The sequence below is a fragment of the Mesitornis unicolor genome, unplaced genomic scaffold, assembly GCF_000695765.1.
Source record: "Mesitornis unicolor isolate BGI_N332 unplaced genomic scaffold, ASM69576v1 scaffold12303, whole genome shotgun sequence".
NCBI classification, from domain to species: Eukaryota; Metazoa; Chordata; class Aves; order Mesitornithiformes; family Mesitornithidae; genus Mesitornis; species Mesitornis unicolor.
In genome coordinates, this window is record NW_010175404.1 from 112,508 (window position 1) to 127,081 (window position 14,574).

A 14,574-nucleotide genomic window follows, 5' to 3' on the forward strand; every position below is an offset into this window, starting at 1 on the left:
CTAACTCCTGAATGAAGCTGTGCCTTGAAAAACAATATAAACCTTTATCTCTACAGCTCCTTATTTGCAGAATTATTAACTTTATATTTTTCCTTTTCCTGGTCCATATCCCCTTTGCTACTTTGAAACGGTCCCAAAACAGCAATAATTTTAAAGGAAGTTATCATAACTTCATTTCCAAAAGTTATTAGTAACACTGTTACTGTAACAGATGACTGTTGGCAACTGTGGCTTTAGACCTCTGACTTTTCTTGGTTTTTTTTTTTTAAATATAAATATACTTTGTTTGGACCACCCAGAACAGATAAATAGTCATGTAAGCAATATATCTAATACAGTACTCCATATAGTCTGCAACCACTTCCACCATTTCCCAGGCAAAATTGACATTGAGCAAGTAGTAAACCAAGACAGTACTCAAAGCTTTTTAATTCTGCAGACAAAAATAGACCGGATAAAATATACATGGGAATTTCTCCAATGCACACAGCAGGGAGCCTTGGAAAAGGCCAGCATGCTAAAAGCAAAAGAAAAATCTGACTAAAGCCCAATCCTAAAATACAAACAATAACCCAGCAGCATGAATGACTTTCTCAAACTGGATTCCTCTCCCTCCTCCTACAGAAGGCTATTGCCTGACAAACAAGGATACAAAAAATTTATTTTTTTTTTAAATCACATTCATCGCTTCCCTCCTACATTATATACAGCACTAGTCTTATTGTCATTCATTAAAAAGACGAAAATAGATGCCAGGCAGGATATAATACAACGTGTTGCTATCAAAGCACACCAGTTGGCACACCCCTTTTTCTAACAAGCTAGTAGTAAGATGGTACAAGCCAGGCTGAAATGAACACTTATCCATCATTAACACTTAAATCAATTTGTGCAAAAGTTTTCCACTACTTTCGCTTCATTACATTTGTCATAGGAAAGAAATCAAAGACAACTTTCTGGCTAAGAATGACAAGCAAAATAAACAGTATAATCCAATAACACACAAACCTTTAAAAAAAGACATGACCTTGGCCATACACATCAGGAAACATGAGCTCTGCCCCAAGGAAAAAAGAATGGCTAAAATGACTTCTTCACAAAGTTTAAGTCCTCTCTATGTTTCCTCTCTGTGACTAGATAGTTATCATGAGATCAGAAGACATTCTGCCTTAAAGCAAGCACTACTACTAATTTCTTTGAACATTAGCTGATTTTGGAATTCATGGACTGCAGTGTAGTAGAGTAAGAAAACAGTCACTGGAGAAAAGATGTTGCCTTTGTATTATAGTTATTTTACTTTAAAAAAAATCCAAGAAGGATGAATAGTCATTTAAGTCTCTCTTCATAAGATGCTTTGTCTTTCTTTAAAAAAAAACAAAAACAAAAAACCCAACTAAAAAACCCCACAAAACCACAGCACATTACTATGTTTAATCAAGTTCTTCCCATATGAAAGTAATAAAATTCAAATGAAAGAAATCCAAGTGAAATTCAGCTCACATTTGTAGACAGTGCTCTTAGAGAGGCTAATTATAATATAAAGAAGCGTGAGAAGAAATATATCACTTTGCATTTTGCCACACTCCCATTAAAATGGATGACAGTAACATTTAGTGCATCAGTTGTATACTGCCTTTCTAATCATGCCCCTTTCCACCTTATTCAGGCTCTTAGCACCCTGGCATGCCACATGTTGGCCAGGCACCTGGCAAAACACTCATCTAATCTCTGGTCTCGTCCAGGCTCCAAATCCTCAGAGTAGCTATGATCTGAAGTAGAACACCACAAGCTTTATCTCCATTGTTTGCTGTCCTTAGAAAGCACCTTTATGTGCATTTTTTGCTAGTCCACATATGGCAATCTTAAGCATAGCTTGGATAAACCCCAAATGATACATCCTGACAGGCCCAAGCACATACTGCATGATTCTTGTTTGTACTCCCCATGCTTTCCGCATATGAATCTCAAGTTGTCAGTATTCTGGAGAGAAATCTCAGGATATACAGTCCTCAGAGAGGCTTTGGCAATAAAACAATAGCTAGCAGCAGGAGTGACAAACACAGTCACAGCTCTGTGGATACAGCTAAAGAGGCACAGAGGCAGTCTGACAGAAGGCCGCTCCTTACTGTTGAAATACAGTTTTCCAGTCTTTTTGTGGACACTTACACATAAGCTCTCTGAAGAAAGAGCAGTGCAATACCTTAAAGAAAAGCATATTTTGCTTCAAGCAACAGGGCAATGACCAGAAATTATCTCACTTTATACTGTTAGGAACTAAACATAGGACTATTATACTTTTCCTATCCAGTGCAAGTTTCTATAATGCCTACTACCAAAGTATACAGTATTTTTTTGTTGTAATGGCTACTTCTTGGGAAAGTTTAGCAGAGATATACAAATACCTGATAGTAACCAATTCTTCCTTCATCCCATCTTTAGCCAAAAGCAGAAGGGAATGCTTCCAGAGGAGCTTGAGCCGAGCAGTTTAACACTGCATCCTCCAGTGACACACTAAACCGTCAGGCTGATCAGTCACATACAGTGTCCATTTGCTGACTGTATTGGGTTGTTGTGAGGGTTTGGGGTTTTTTTGGTAGCGGGTAAGGGCTATGAAGATAGCACTGTAAGAAGCTGCCAGAAGCTTCCCTGGCTCCGATTTCGTGCTAATCATTGCTTCCGGGAATGATGTATTTAAGAATGGTGCAGCGCCCCTGACTCTGAGAAGTGTGTGCTGGAACAGTCTGTAGCAAGGACTGCACCTCACAGAAGGTAAGCCCACACTGGAGCAGTTTGTGAGGAAACTGTGGGCAGCTGTGGGCAGACCCACATTGAAGCTCATGGAGGACTGTTTCCTGTAGGAGGGACACCATGTGGAAGCAGAGGAAGAGTGCAAGCAGACCTCCCTACCCCTGAAAAGAAAGGAGCAGCAAAAACCACATCCCCCACTCCCTGTGCTGCTGGGGAGAAAGGAGGTAAAGAAACCAGGAGCAAAGCTAAGGAAGAAGGGAGGGATGAGGGAAGGTGTTGACTTTAAGATCGGGATGTATCTCTCATTGTTCTACTCTGATACTACTGGTAGCAAATTAAGGTTTTTTTCTCTCCACAAGATGAGTCTGTCTTTTGCCCATGACCATCGGCAGTGAGTGAACTTCCCTGTCCTTTGTCTCAGCCCATGAGCTATTTGTTAAATTTTCTTCTTCTCATCCCACTAGGGAAGGAGGAGTTAGCAAGCAGCTTCATGGAGCTCAGTTGCCCACTATGTTCAAACCATAAGATCAACTGATCTCTTGCATCAACACAAGACCTACACAAACCACGTATAAATCCTTTAAAGTCAGGCTTTCTACAAATGCAAAGTCTTTTCCTCAGGCAACATGACTGCAGTAGTCTACTTTAACCTTTACTGTTGTTAAACGATTGTGAGCACTACAGACACTTTAGCATCTGAAAGGAGGAAATAATTTTTCCAAAACACACATTCTCATTTTAGAAGTGGTTACTTTTCTGGGGTACGTGCACATCACTGTCTTGGTAGTTTAGGCATGTGCATAATCTTTATTTGGCAGTAAACACTTTGTTTGTGCAAAACTGCGTACTCTAATACTTTTCTTCTCACGATGGCGTCAATCCAGGGCTCTGCTGTAGTCCCACAAGGAGAGCCAGTAGAACATGTTCCCTGGCTGATCTCCAGCTCATCTGTTTGCTCTGTTCCCCCACCCTCCATTGCCTGCTTTATGTTACAGCGCCTGGGTTATTATTTAACCTTTTCATCCACCACAAGTGAAAATTTGTTGGGGGCAGTGAAGCAACAAAAGCATCATCCATAATTGAACTAAAATCAATAATGGTTAAGTTATGAAAAAAGCTCCTTTATTTGTGAAATGCACTTCAATCACTAGGATGCAATGATGTAGGCATGGAAAAGGAAAGTCTGACCTCATAGTCCTACCCCACCCCAAATTCAGGCAAAGAAGTCAAGTGAAACAGTAGGACCCGCGCTTTTCTCCAACAAAAGGCTGGAGGGAAGAGGTATTGGTGGTGCCTTTTGCCACACTAAGAAACATGAGACGACCAAGCCAGGCCCACCAGAAGCTCCTGCAGAACTGGAGTCTTCTCCTTAAGGTATGTTGTGAGCAGAGGCAGAAAGAGATTCTATGAGAGGTGTCTGAATACAGTGACAGATCTGTCTCCAGTTCCCCTCTTTGGTGCACATCTACATTAGCACTTCAGGTCAGATCCATAAGTCCATTTAAAGCGATCGCACAGAAACTATACCTCAGAGTTCACACCACAGCACACAGACTAGATTACTCATAAATGAAGATGTGTTCCTGGAACGTAACTCATCCTCCAACAACCAGCAGGCATTCAGTCCATGAGATCCACTAGAACTAGGCTGAAGAAAATGCAAAACCTTTCAAAACCAGTAGAGTGCACAAGTTAGGTCTTCAGCACCATTTCCTCTCCTATTGGACCACACTACTTCCACTTCACAGACATAGCCTTTGTGTGCTGATTCCAGAAAATTACTTTAATTTCTCCAGAATGTATGGATGCCAACACAGACACCTTGGCTGGAGCAGTGCCCCCAGTGTTGGCATACCTATACACTCTGATTGAGCTCCTGGTTCCTAATGAGGCCAAACAGAAGGGAGTCACAAGTACTTTAACGAACCAGCAAGATCTCCAGACCATTTGTGGTTGTCATTAGTGTGGAGAATCCACTGCCATGTTCAGATCTCAGAACTGTTCCCAGAAGTTTGCAAGCCCATTGCTTCTCTCCAGACTAGCTGATTTCACAGGCACAGTAGCATACTGCAGGGCAAGAGAGAATGGCTCCAAGTGAAAACACTCTAGGCAGCAGCAATTTCAAAAAGCTGACCCAGTAATGAAATTAAGGGCATACTGAGTCAGAAACAACTTAGAAGAATCATCATTGGGAACAGCGAGGTGATAGACTGTGAAAGTATTTGAAATTTAGCCCACAGGAGTGCATGTAAAAAAGATCAGAACTCAAAACAACAGTCCCCGTGACAAACAACATCCCAGAGGGCCTTTAAAAAGTAAAAAGAAGAAACCAACACCAGTAGGATGGGAGAAACCAGCTTTTTTTCTCCTATTTCCTCCAAGATGGAGAAAAAGTTTCTACCATAGAATCCCATTATGGGCGTGAGAGAACAAAAGAAAAAAGCAGATGGTCAGAAAAAGATTCAGCAAGATCTTCTAAACATTTGTTTGCATGCAGAGGATTAGTCTTTCCACAAGCTCGTCTGCAGGACACAGAATCACTGGCAAACAGGAACACATGAGGGTGATAGGAAATAAAAGTATTTCCAAATGCATGATTTTAAAGTGGAAAAATGTCTCTCTACTTTGTCAGTCAAAATCCATGCCATTTCTCCATGCTGTGCATCTCAATGAGCATGAGGAACAGAACAACAGTAATTGAATCATGCCAAATTAATTCCACTCCAGAATTTTGTCTCTGCAAGCAAGAAACCAGGCAAGGGATGTCTACAAAACTTATTTCCTTGATTTCTGTTGGTTATGCATTGCCCACAGCAAACAGCAATAGCAGCAGAACTTTTATTTGTCTAGTGAAGGAGAACTAGTCCAGCTTTCTTGTCATGACAAGGAGTTCAATAGGTAACTGGCAATACACATTTTTACATTTTTCAGCATTAATGGTTACAAGGTGTTGGAAGACTAGTAAAATTATTTAAAAGCCTGTTTAGATGATGTACTGAAATGTAAATTAAATTTAATAGTGAATATTAGTATCCCTCTCTCTCCTCTCCAGTCCTGTAAAATCCACACACAGAATCCTGTCTTAGAAGCACTATACATGTTTTGGGTATTCCTCAGCTCACAAGGAGCCGCAGGATATCCACGCAGTTTCTTTGTCAGCAGTTTTTAAAAGAACTATGTGACAGACATATATGCACAACAGTTATGGAGTGACAAGTGGATGCCTGCCACTCACTGGGACAGTAAAAGCAGCAAGAGCTTTTTCCTGAAAACAACTGTAGTTTTCATTTCAGGACAAGGAGAGACAGACTTAGTCTCACAAATTGTGACTGTTTCTATGCAAGGAGATTAGCCTATCCCAGAACAACAAAGGCCTCTAAGTAACCTTTTATCAAAATGTAAAACTCAAGCTTAAAACTTGAGATCCAGATTTAGAGCTCCTGCTCGCTAAGAATACTGTGCTGGCATACAGAGGTACCACACTGGTACTTCAAACCACACACAACTTGACTTCTCAACTGGAGTCTCTTCTAGTTATGCTAGATACCAAGAACTTATACACATGATCAACCTCTTCCACTTCTCTTTCTTCATTTCCATCAACCTTACATATGAACTAAGTCTAATCAACAAATTCTGCAAGGATCTGAGCAATTTTTTTCCCCCTACTTCAGTATCTCTACCTTTGCTACCTCCTACTTAAAGTATACCCCAAAACCACAATGCTTTCCTTCTGAAAATTCCCTCTCCGTAGGCAGTCTTATAAGGCCTCAGAAGACATAACAGCAATTCATCTCTTCGAATCACTACTCTGGAATATAAATCTCCTGCAGGTACTGAGAGAACCAGGATGCTTATTTTCCCAACTACCTACTGGCATCGTACCATGAATGGTCCCGATGTGACTTAAGACCACATTATATACAACCAAGGAGGGAAACAGACATTTTGCACAAGTCTAGTTTATTTTTTTAGAAGTCAACAGAAGAAATTACTTCAAGTGGTTAAAAAAAAGCCAGTGAAATGTTATTCCCCTGCTGCTGTGCAAAGGTAGTATAAGCTGCTTGGGCTCAGTAGAAACTTTTTAGTACAGACTCTTTATACATTAACAATGTTCATGCCACTACTGGGGGCAGAGGGGATGGAAACTGGCTGCCATGGATGAACTTTTTTGTGGTACAAGCCCAAGTCTAGCAAGCCTGAAAACACTGCCAAATTGTGAGCTATACAGTGCATCCATGTATAGATAGCTTATTCATTCTGAGTTTACTGCCCCACCCTGCCCCCAGCTCTCTCTCAGGTCCCTGACTCGGAATGCTAATTCCCCAGTTTTTGTTGAGGGCTGGCTGACTGGCTGTCAAGCCCATTCTATTGCCTATTTGACAAATGAGCTCTTTGGCCTCCCTGCAAAGGCTGTAAGGAAGGTCACAAGACTGTATAGTGTGCTTTTTTTTCTTCTTTACAACAAAGTTTAAAGGGGAGAATTCAAGCCAACTTAGCAAATAAAAAAAAAAAAAAAAAAAAAAAAGAAAAAACTAGCCACCAAACCCACAAATCTACTCCAAACTGTTTTTAGCCAGCAGCAAACGAGACTCCAGTAAAATGTGGATTATTCCTTTAAATCCAGCATTTTTAATGTGGCCTGGCACACTATCTTTTTATCTTAAAAATACTGTGAAGCAGCAAACGCATACACAAGTTAATGGCCGTGTTATAAAACAACACAGCTGGATATAAAGCCACATGATTCAAGACAGAAGTAAATTGTGATCCTTCCCATCACCAAATCTGTTTATGGTAGAGGAATCATCCTGAAGACCCAAACCTGCAAAAAACCCTTTACAAATTTATGTTTACACATTATGCAATAGCAGCACCAAGTTCAACTTCGATAAAGACTTAGTTCATTGGTACAGCAGCAGTCTTCACAGAATGGTTGAGGTTGGAAGGGACCTCTGGAGATCATCTGGTTGCCTAGAACGACATCCAGACTGCTTTTGAGTATCTCCAAAGAGGGAGATTTCACATCATCTCTGGGCAAACTGTGCAAATGCTCAGTCATTCCCACATTAACATGTTTCCTGATGCTCAGAGGAAGCTTCCTGTCTTTCAGTTTGTGCCCATTGCCTGTCACTGGGTACCACTGAAAACAGCCCAGCTCTATTCTCTTTGCACTCTCCTTTTAGGTACTTGTATACATTAAGAGTCCCTCAAGCCTGCTCTTCTTCAGGCTGAACAATCCTGGGTCTCTCAGCCTTTCCTTGTAGGAGAGATGCTCCAAGTCCCTTAATTATCTAGACAGCCCTTTGCCGGACTCTCCAGTACGTCACATGTCTCTTCTGTACTGGGGATCCCAGAACTGGCCCAGATGTGGGCTCAGCAGGGGAAGAATCCCCTCCCTCAACCTGCTGGCAACACTCCTAATACAGCCCAGGACACAGTTAGCCACCTTTGTCACAAGGGCAGAGCGCTTGCTCACATTCTGCTTTGTGTACACCAGAACGCCCAGGGTCCTCCTCCACAAAGCTGCTTTGCTGCCTTACAGTATAGCATTACAACAGCTACAGTGCTTAAGGAATAACCAGGCTAGCCTTGGCAAGACAGTCTAGCTAGAGAAATGCTTTTCAGTGAAGTTACAGATCTCTCAAGTCTTCAGCTTTACCTCAAACTCCCCAGCTGCAGCGAGAACAACTCTGGGATGTAACTCATCTGCCCCCCATTAAGTTGCACAGAGCCTATGAGGATCTGGAACTTGATCTTGCTGACTGCAGCTCCTGGCCATTGCCAGTCCTCTAGAGAGCTGAGTGGAAGAAAGGTCTCAAATTGGCTTGACACAAGTCCATTTTTCCATAATTCTTGCTACAAAAATCAAGTCTGTGCTCCAGAGCTCTGCAGTTCAGCTACACCTATACCACATTTTGATTGATACAACCATGAACTGACACAGTTCACACTAAGGACCACAGGACACAGCAGTTAGAGAAGCTGGGGAGAGATGCACACTTTCAAGGAAAGACCTCAGTTTTAAAATAAACAGTAGTTTATTTATTACCCTCTGTAGAAAAACCTACTATATATGAAGCCTAAGCTAATGCATATTAAACTGCTGTAGGTGGTTCTATTTGCTTGTCTTAAGCAACATGGCATTTTCTCCCACTTTCAGAATCTGATTACAAATGGTTTAAGATTACTTGATAACAGATGTCCAAATCTCAAATAAAAGCATGATTTGCTGGCTATTAGCAATTATGAATTGTATGCATTTTTCCTAGAAGGTGGGGTTATGCTTTCCCATAGAGAAAATATGTAAAAACTAGCAAATCATTATTCTAGCATCCTCTAGCTGTAGGTCAGGTCTATTTTTGACTTCAAACACTAGACCTAAGAGCTGTTGTCCCTTTACCTGCTCATTCATTCTAATGAGGAATCATTTGTGTTACCTACTGAAATGATATGGAAATGTTAAAATCTCTTCTAGAAAGCCACGCCAAAATGAAGTTCTTCTCTGGGGCCTGGACAGAGGTATAAGTTCTATATGTTCAGAGTATTAAGCAGAACATGTTTTTCCATCTTTGCTGAATGAAAAAAATCATAGCACCTCTTTCCAAGCCTATTCAAGCCATCCAACATGAGTATCATATTGTATGTAAATATACATACACACATATATAGGTGTATACAGTGTAAGTTCATTAATATCCCATTACAATTTGTAACTATCTACATCCAGGGCACATGTACAGAGCAAATAGAATCTGAAGTTAACAACTCACTTCTAAACCAGCAAAATTTGCTGTGAATTTTTAAGAGGCAAAACTCCAGTGCTTCCAATGTGTTATTTGTTCTGCTGCAAACACCAGTTATTATGCCTTAAGTGAACATCAATTTGTAACTCAATCATTTTTTTCCATTGAAAAGAAGAAAAAAAAAGTTATGTAACTGAATATCATTGTTATCAGCCAGGTTTCGTTATTTTCAATCTTTTAAACAAAGAATAAAAGGAAACTCTGGATTTAATTTTAGCTATTGCCTTTTAGCGAGCCAAACTCTTCATTCAGTAACCCAACACATACTGACTTGTTTTGTATGTTATGTCTTGATATTTTATCTTCCTCCCAACTTCTGCAGCAAGCAAAACTAAAAATCAGGCTCTGGTTCACAAGTGTTTTCTCTTTCCATTCTCTTCCAAGTTAATTTTACAGCCTTGCAACTGAGCATGTTCCAGTACAGTTTTATTTGTAAAAGAAAAAGCTACAGTTACTCTGTCTTAGGTTTGGCTTGGTTTTCAGGGTTCATTTTGGTTTGAGTTTTGTTTGCTTAAGACGAACGGCAAATAGCATGCTATGTTAAGGCAAAGCCAAAGAGATTTTTCCTAATTTTCAGTAAAGTGCCCTCTGAGACACAGGGGCTCCCTCTCCATTGCTGGGTACACACACAGCAGACACACGCAGTAGAGCGTTCTGGCATCCGAGCAGCAGGTTGAGCGTGCATGGATTGAAATGGTTATTCTGTGTGCAAGTGTCAGCCATGATTTCTTGCCAAGGCATTCTTAGGAAAGATGCCAAGGATCTTCCTCTAGGTGAGCCAAGCCAAGGTTTTATATGACAGAAGAGCTCGATTTTGTTTCAGTAGAAACTGTGCGCGGACACAGAATGTGGAGCATGTTACTATTCCAATATTTCATCAGAAAAAGAGAAAGAGGAAAAACATGAAGTTTGGTACTATATTCAACTTACCTTTTCATTCCATGCCCACAGTCCAATCCCAAGAAATGCTATGCCAAGGAACTAAAGGAAAAAAAAATAAAAGTATATCAGAGCAGGAACTATAAATTCATGGATTTTTTTTATTTTTTTTTAAGCACACATATTGACTCATCCTTTCCATTGGATAATCAATTTTATCAGTACTGTGGGGGCTTACCAAGAGTTTTAAAATACGTACATAGTTGTTTATTTTCCAGCTCTACCAGTGTAACTGGAAGAACTTAGAACTTGCACAGCTCACTCAGGGATATTCTACACAGGAACAGTAAGTGCAACAAATGTCACTTTCTCAGCATCGGCAAGTAAGGTTCTTCTTGAGTTTGCTGGACTCAAAGCAAACTCCACAGTCAAGCAACACATTATTTTCCTGTTGTACTACCACCACCTGCCCAAAACAGCGGTCCTCACAGCTCTCTCCCATAGAGAAAATGTGATTAAAAGAAAGTCCCAAATACACATGCCCTATTAGTTTTAAAAATGTTGTCCACAGAAATACAGAAAGCTGTTTAAATATAATATAACCCAGGATTTCTGGGGAAAAAATAAAAATAATACTGGTCTAAAAGAGGAATAATTTTTTAAAACCCTGAGGGCAACATTTTACAACCTGATACTTTATGTTTCTGTATTCCGTAAAGGAAGTTACAGTCCCTTTTTCCTCCAAGGGAATCAAAAGCACCACACTAAAGACTGTGTTTTCCCCTCTGTAAAGGGAACAGCGCCTATGACTATGTTACAAACCTGTATTCTCCATTCCACTGAATAGAGTGCATCATTTCCATCCAAATACTACAGGGTTTCCACACAAAACCCGCATTAAAGATCAGTGAAACAAGCAGAACAAGCAGAGCACTCTGTCTCCCAATGTCACCACTGTGTATTTGGCATGATATAGTACCAGGTTTTTTTTTTTTAAACATTCTACAAGTAGGTGTCCAAACATCTCAATGTCAATCTGTCCAACTTTCATCTCTGTTTTTTAAATCCTAAGTGCAGCTGAAAAGAAAACTACATTCACTTCAGTTTCAGAGTACGTAATGGAGCATTTCTCAGTGTACAGATTTATCTTGGCACAGTGTACACTTTCTCTTAAGATCTGTGTAAACATTTAAGTATCCTAATTATTTTTCTCTTGCAAAACAGGACAAAAGTGTTTCTCTTTTGAGAAGTTGAAGGAAACAGGAATATCAGTTTAAAAAGCTTTCCCAGAAGTTATTTCAACAGCTTCAAAGCAAGACTCCTCCTTTCCTACATGAACTTTTTTTAAGTGGCAATTTTAGCTTTATACCACAAGAATATCTGTAAAGCATAGCTCAATATCAAGTGGAATATGCTCACTGCAATAGCCTGAAGTTCCCTAACACACCTCGCATCTTTGACTTTCTTCTCCAAGCATGCTCTGCCAGCTGACCAAAGGACTACACGCAGCCAGCTCATCCAGAAGCCCATCCATACTGACAGGAAATGAAACTCTCCTTTTTTGACTTGAAGAGTCATGACTAAGTTTAAACAGTACTACAAGCCAGTACTCTTCAAAGGGAGCTATCGCAGGCTTAGCTGTATTTTAATACAAGATAAATGCAAATTTTTCCTAGATGGAAAACCAGAACTGCTGATCAAGAAAGTCTTGATTGTCTCTAAAGTACAAGAGAGGGACTTGAGAATATAAGTACAGCCTCCTGTTATACACCACGTGAGCTGAAAAAGGTCATCTTACCTGTATTGAGACTGTTCTTTTTCTATGGTTATAAACCTTGCCAGAAGTGCGTGCGATCCTCCTGACTGCAGTGATTATTTGAAACTTGAGATAAAGCTGTACAAGTTTCCAAATCACTTTCAGACAAATGCAGTTAAGTTCTTTTTTTTGCAGTAACAGGCTCCTCCTTTCTTACACAGCCAAAGGCACCAAGGTTGAAGAAACAAGAGTGAGGGGAAAAAACTGCATTATAAAAATCCCTGAGCTGCATTTGAAAGTGGCAGATTGTTACATGTAGAGAGGTATAAAACACTGTTTTGCTAGTAGCTAAATATGGTTTTGAAAACTGTAAGTGTGGAAAACTAAAATGAAAGACTTTTATCAGTGCATACACATGTAACAGAACAGCCACATACATCCGTTGCAAGTCTGGCTCAGATCCACTAGCTTTAAGTTTAATCCAGTCAAGTGTCCTGATCCTTCGCCAGAAGTTGAGACTTAAGGCTACGATTACCTCATGGGTTACAAAAGGTGACTTATAGTATCCTATATAGGTCTCAAGCCAGGCCAAGCTCATCTCAATTTACAGATTGGGTAATAAGATTGTACTAAGCTGAAGCACCTCAAAACCTAAGATTGTCACGCTTCTGGCAAGCCTGTCAAGAAGAAACAGGAAACTGAGTTCTCACAGTTTTCAAGAGGAAAAAAGAATTATATGCTGCTCAGTCCTTTCCATCTCAAAATGGAAATACCTGGCCAGTTGCCTTTTGAGCAGCTGATGAAACAGGAACAACGGACAAGATCAATTAGGAGAAAAAGATTCAGGATGGAATCACAAACACTATCACAGGACGCTGTGGAAATCAAAAGCTTAATGGCATTCAGAAAAAGAAACATAAATTAATGGAGGATGCATAGTTACTGCAAAGTTATTTTGCTGCAGCTTCTGGGTCAAGAAGGTTTTACACCATTGTTCAGTGAGATATTATAACTAGGAAAAGATCACTGTGCACACGCTTTGATGTCCAAATGCCTCTTTCCTTGGACAAACTCTACCTGCATTACTTGAGACAAAATACTGATCTAGACAGACCTACAATCATGCCCTACAAAGGCCCATCCTTGCACAAACACAGCCTGCTATGGGAATGAAGCACACAGGAATATTCTCTGTAATCCCCACTGGCAGAAAACAGATGTTCATGCAAAGACTTACACCTCTCACCAGCATTAACTTTGGATTTTCTTGACAATTATGAAAAAAACCCCTGCATAGCCTAAAAAAAGTTGAAAGCGCTTAGCAAAAATCCCTCTGTAATTTGGCTGCTAGAACCAGAAGCAAAACAGGACGTGTATCCTGCTTAACTCGCAGCCCTTCTGCAGATGTCTCTAAGACAGTCTTGTTCTGCTCGCTTATAACCAGAAAGAAAATCTCTTTCATATCTGAAGCGTGTAGTGAAAGGGTGAGATGGCATAAACATTATCTCAGCTAAGTCTGGAAAATTTCATTTACATCCATTAAATGATTCCAATGAGTAATAAAAGGGTGGAAGTTTGCCTCGTTATCTACAAAACACACTACAGAGAAAAACAGTCTCAATTCTCCACAGACACCTAGTAAGACCATTTAGCCTGACTATAAGTGGTCACTTTTTAAAAAAATAATTTTCAGGAGAATATTAAAACATTCCTCTGGAGTATTACAGCCTTACAAAAAAAACTTGCATAGCAGCACTTTCTCAGCCATAGGTTTTCTATTCACAAACATCAAACAAATGTGTTCACATTTCTCTTCTATAAAGATGATATGTATTTAAGAGTGGAATGTGTAGCAGTACTTGTGCTGTTGCCCTATTTGTAAAGTTCACATGCAGATTTCAGAAGTGGATTGATAGATAAGTGTTTCAAGCTGCACATATCTTATTCCCAGTCTCACTTGCAAGGAAGAAAATGATCCTTTGCTGCTAATGATACAGCATCATACACCACAATACCTCATTTAAGTAAATGCTAAGGCAAATAATTAGAAAAAGTTTTGAGAGAAAGAGAAAGGAGCATAATTGTAGAACGATCAAACTGAATTTTGCATCTTAGCTAACATCCTTAAATAACTTGGCACCAGTTTTCAACTAGAAGTACAACAGCCATGGGCCAAGCAGTAAAAGATTGGTTAATGTGCCACGTGCATAAACCAGTGTATGTCCACGTGTGGATACATTAAAAACTCATGTGAAAAAGAATCACAGTGCAGCCACTTAATTTCACCCTCACCACGACAATACAAACACACTAGCAGAAAACAAAGCCGAAATTGTCAGAGTTCCGAACCAGAGCTTCATGGCAGGAGCTTCCCCCCAGCCCCCC

At 40.0% G+C, this 14,574-nt stretch overlaps 1 protein-coding gene across 1 annotated transcript in view; it reads right to left on the reverse strand.

The window, feature by feature from the left end:
- Nucleotides 1-11,967, reverse strand: part of LOC104538243 (tetraspanin-5) — a 21,789-nt gene extending 9,822 nt beyond the window's left edge. The window contains exons 1-2 of the mRNA XM_010181379.1: nucleotides 11,881-11,967; nucleotides 10,485-10,535 (exon numbers count right to left, since the gene is read on the reverse strand). Of these exons, the coding sequence (XP_010179681.1) occupies nucleotides 10,485-10,535; nucleotides 11,881-11,967 (138 nt within the window). The remainder of the gene's footprint in view (nucleotides 1-10,484; nucleotides 10,536-11,880) is intronic.
- Between the last annotated feature and the right edge of the window lie 2,607 nt (nucleotides 11,968-14,574).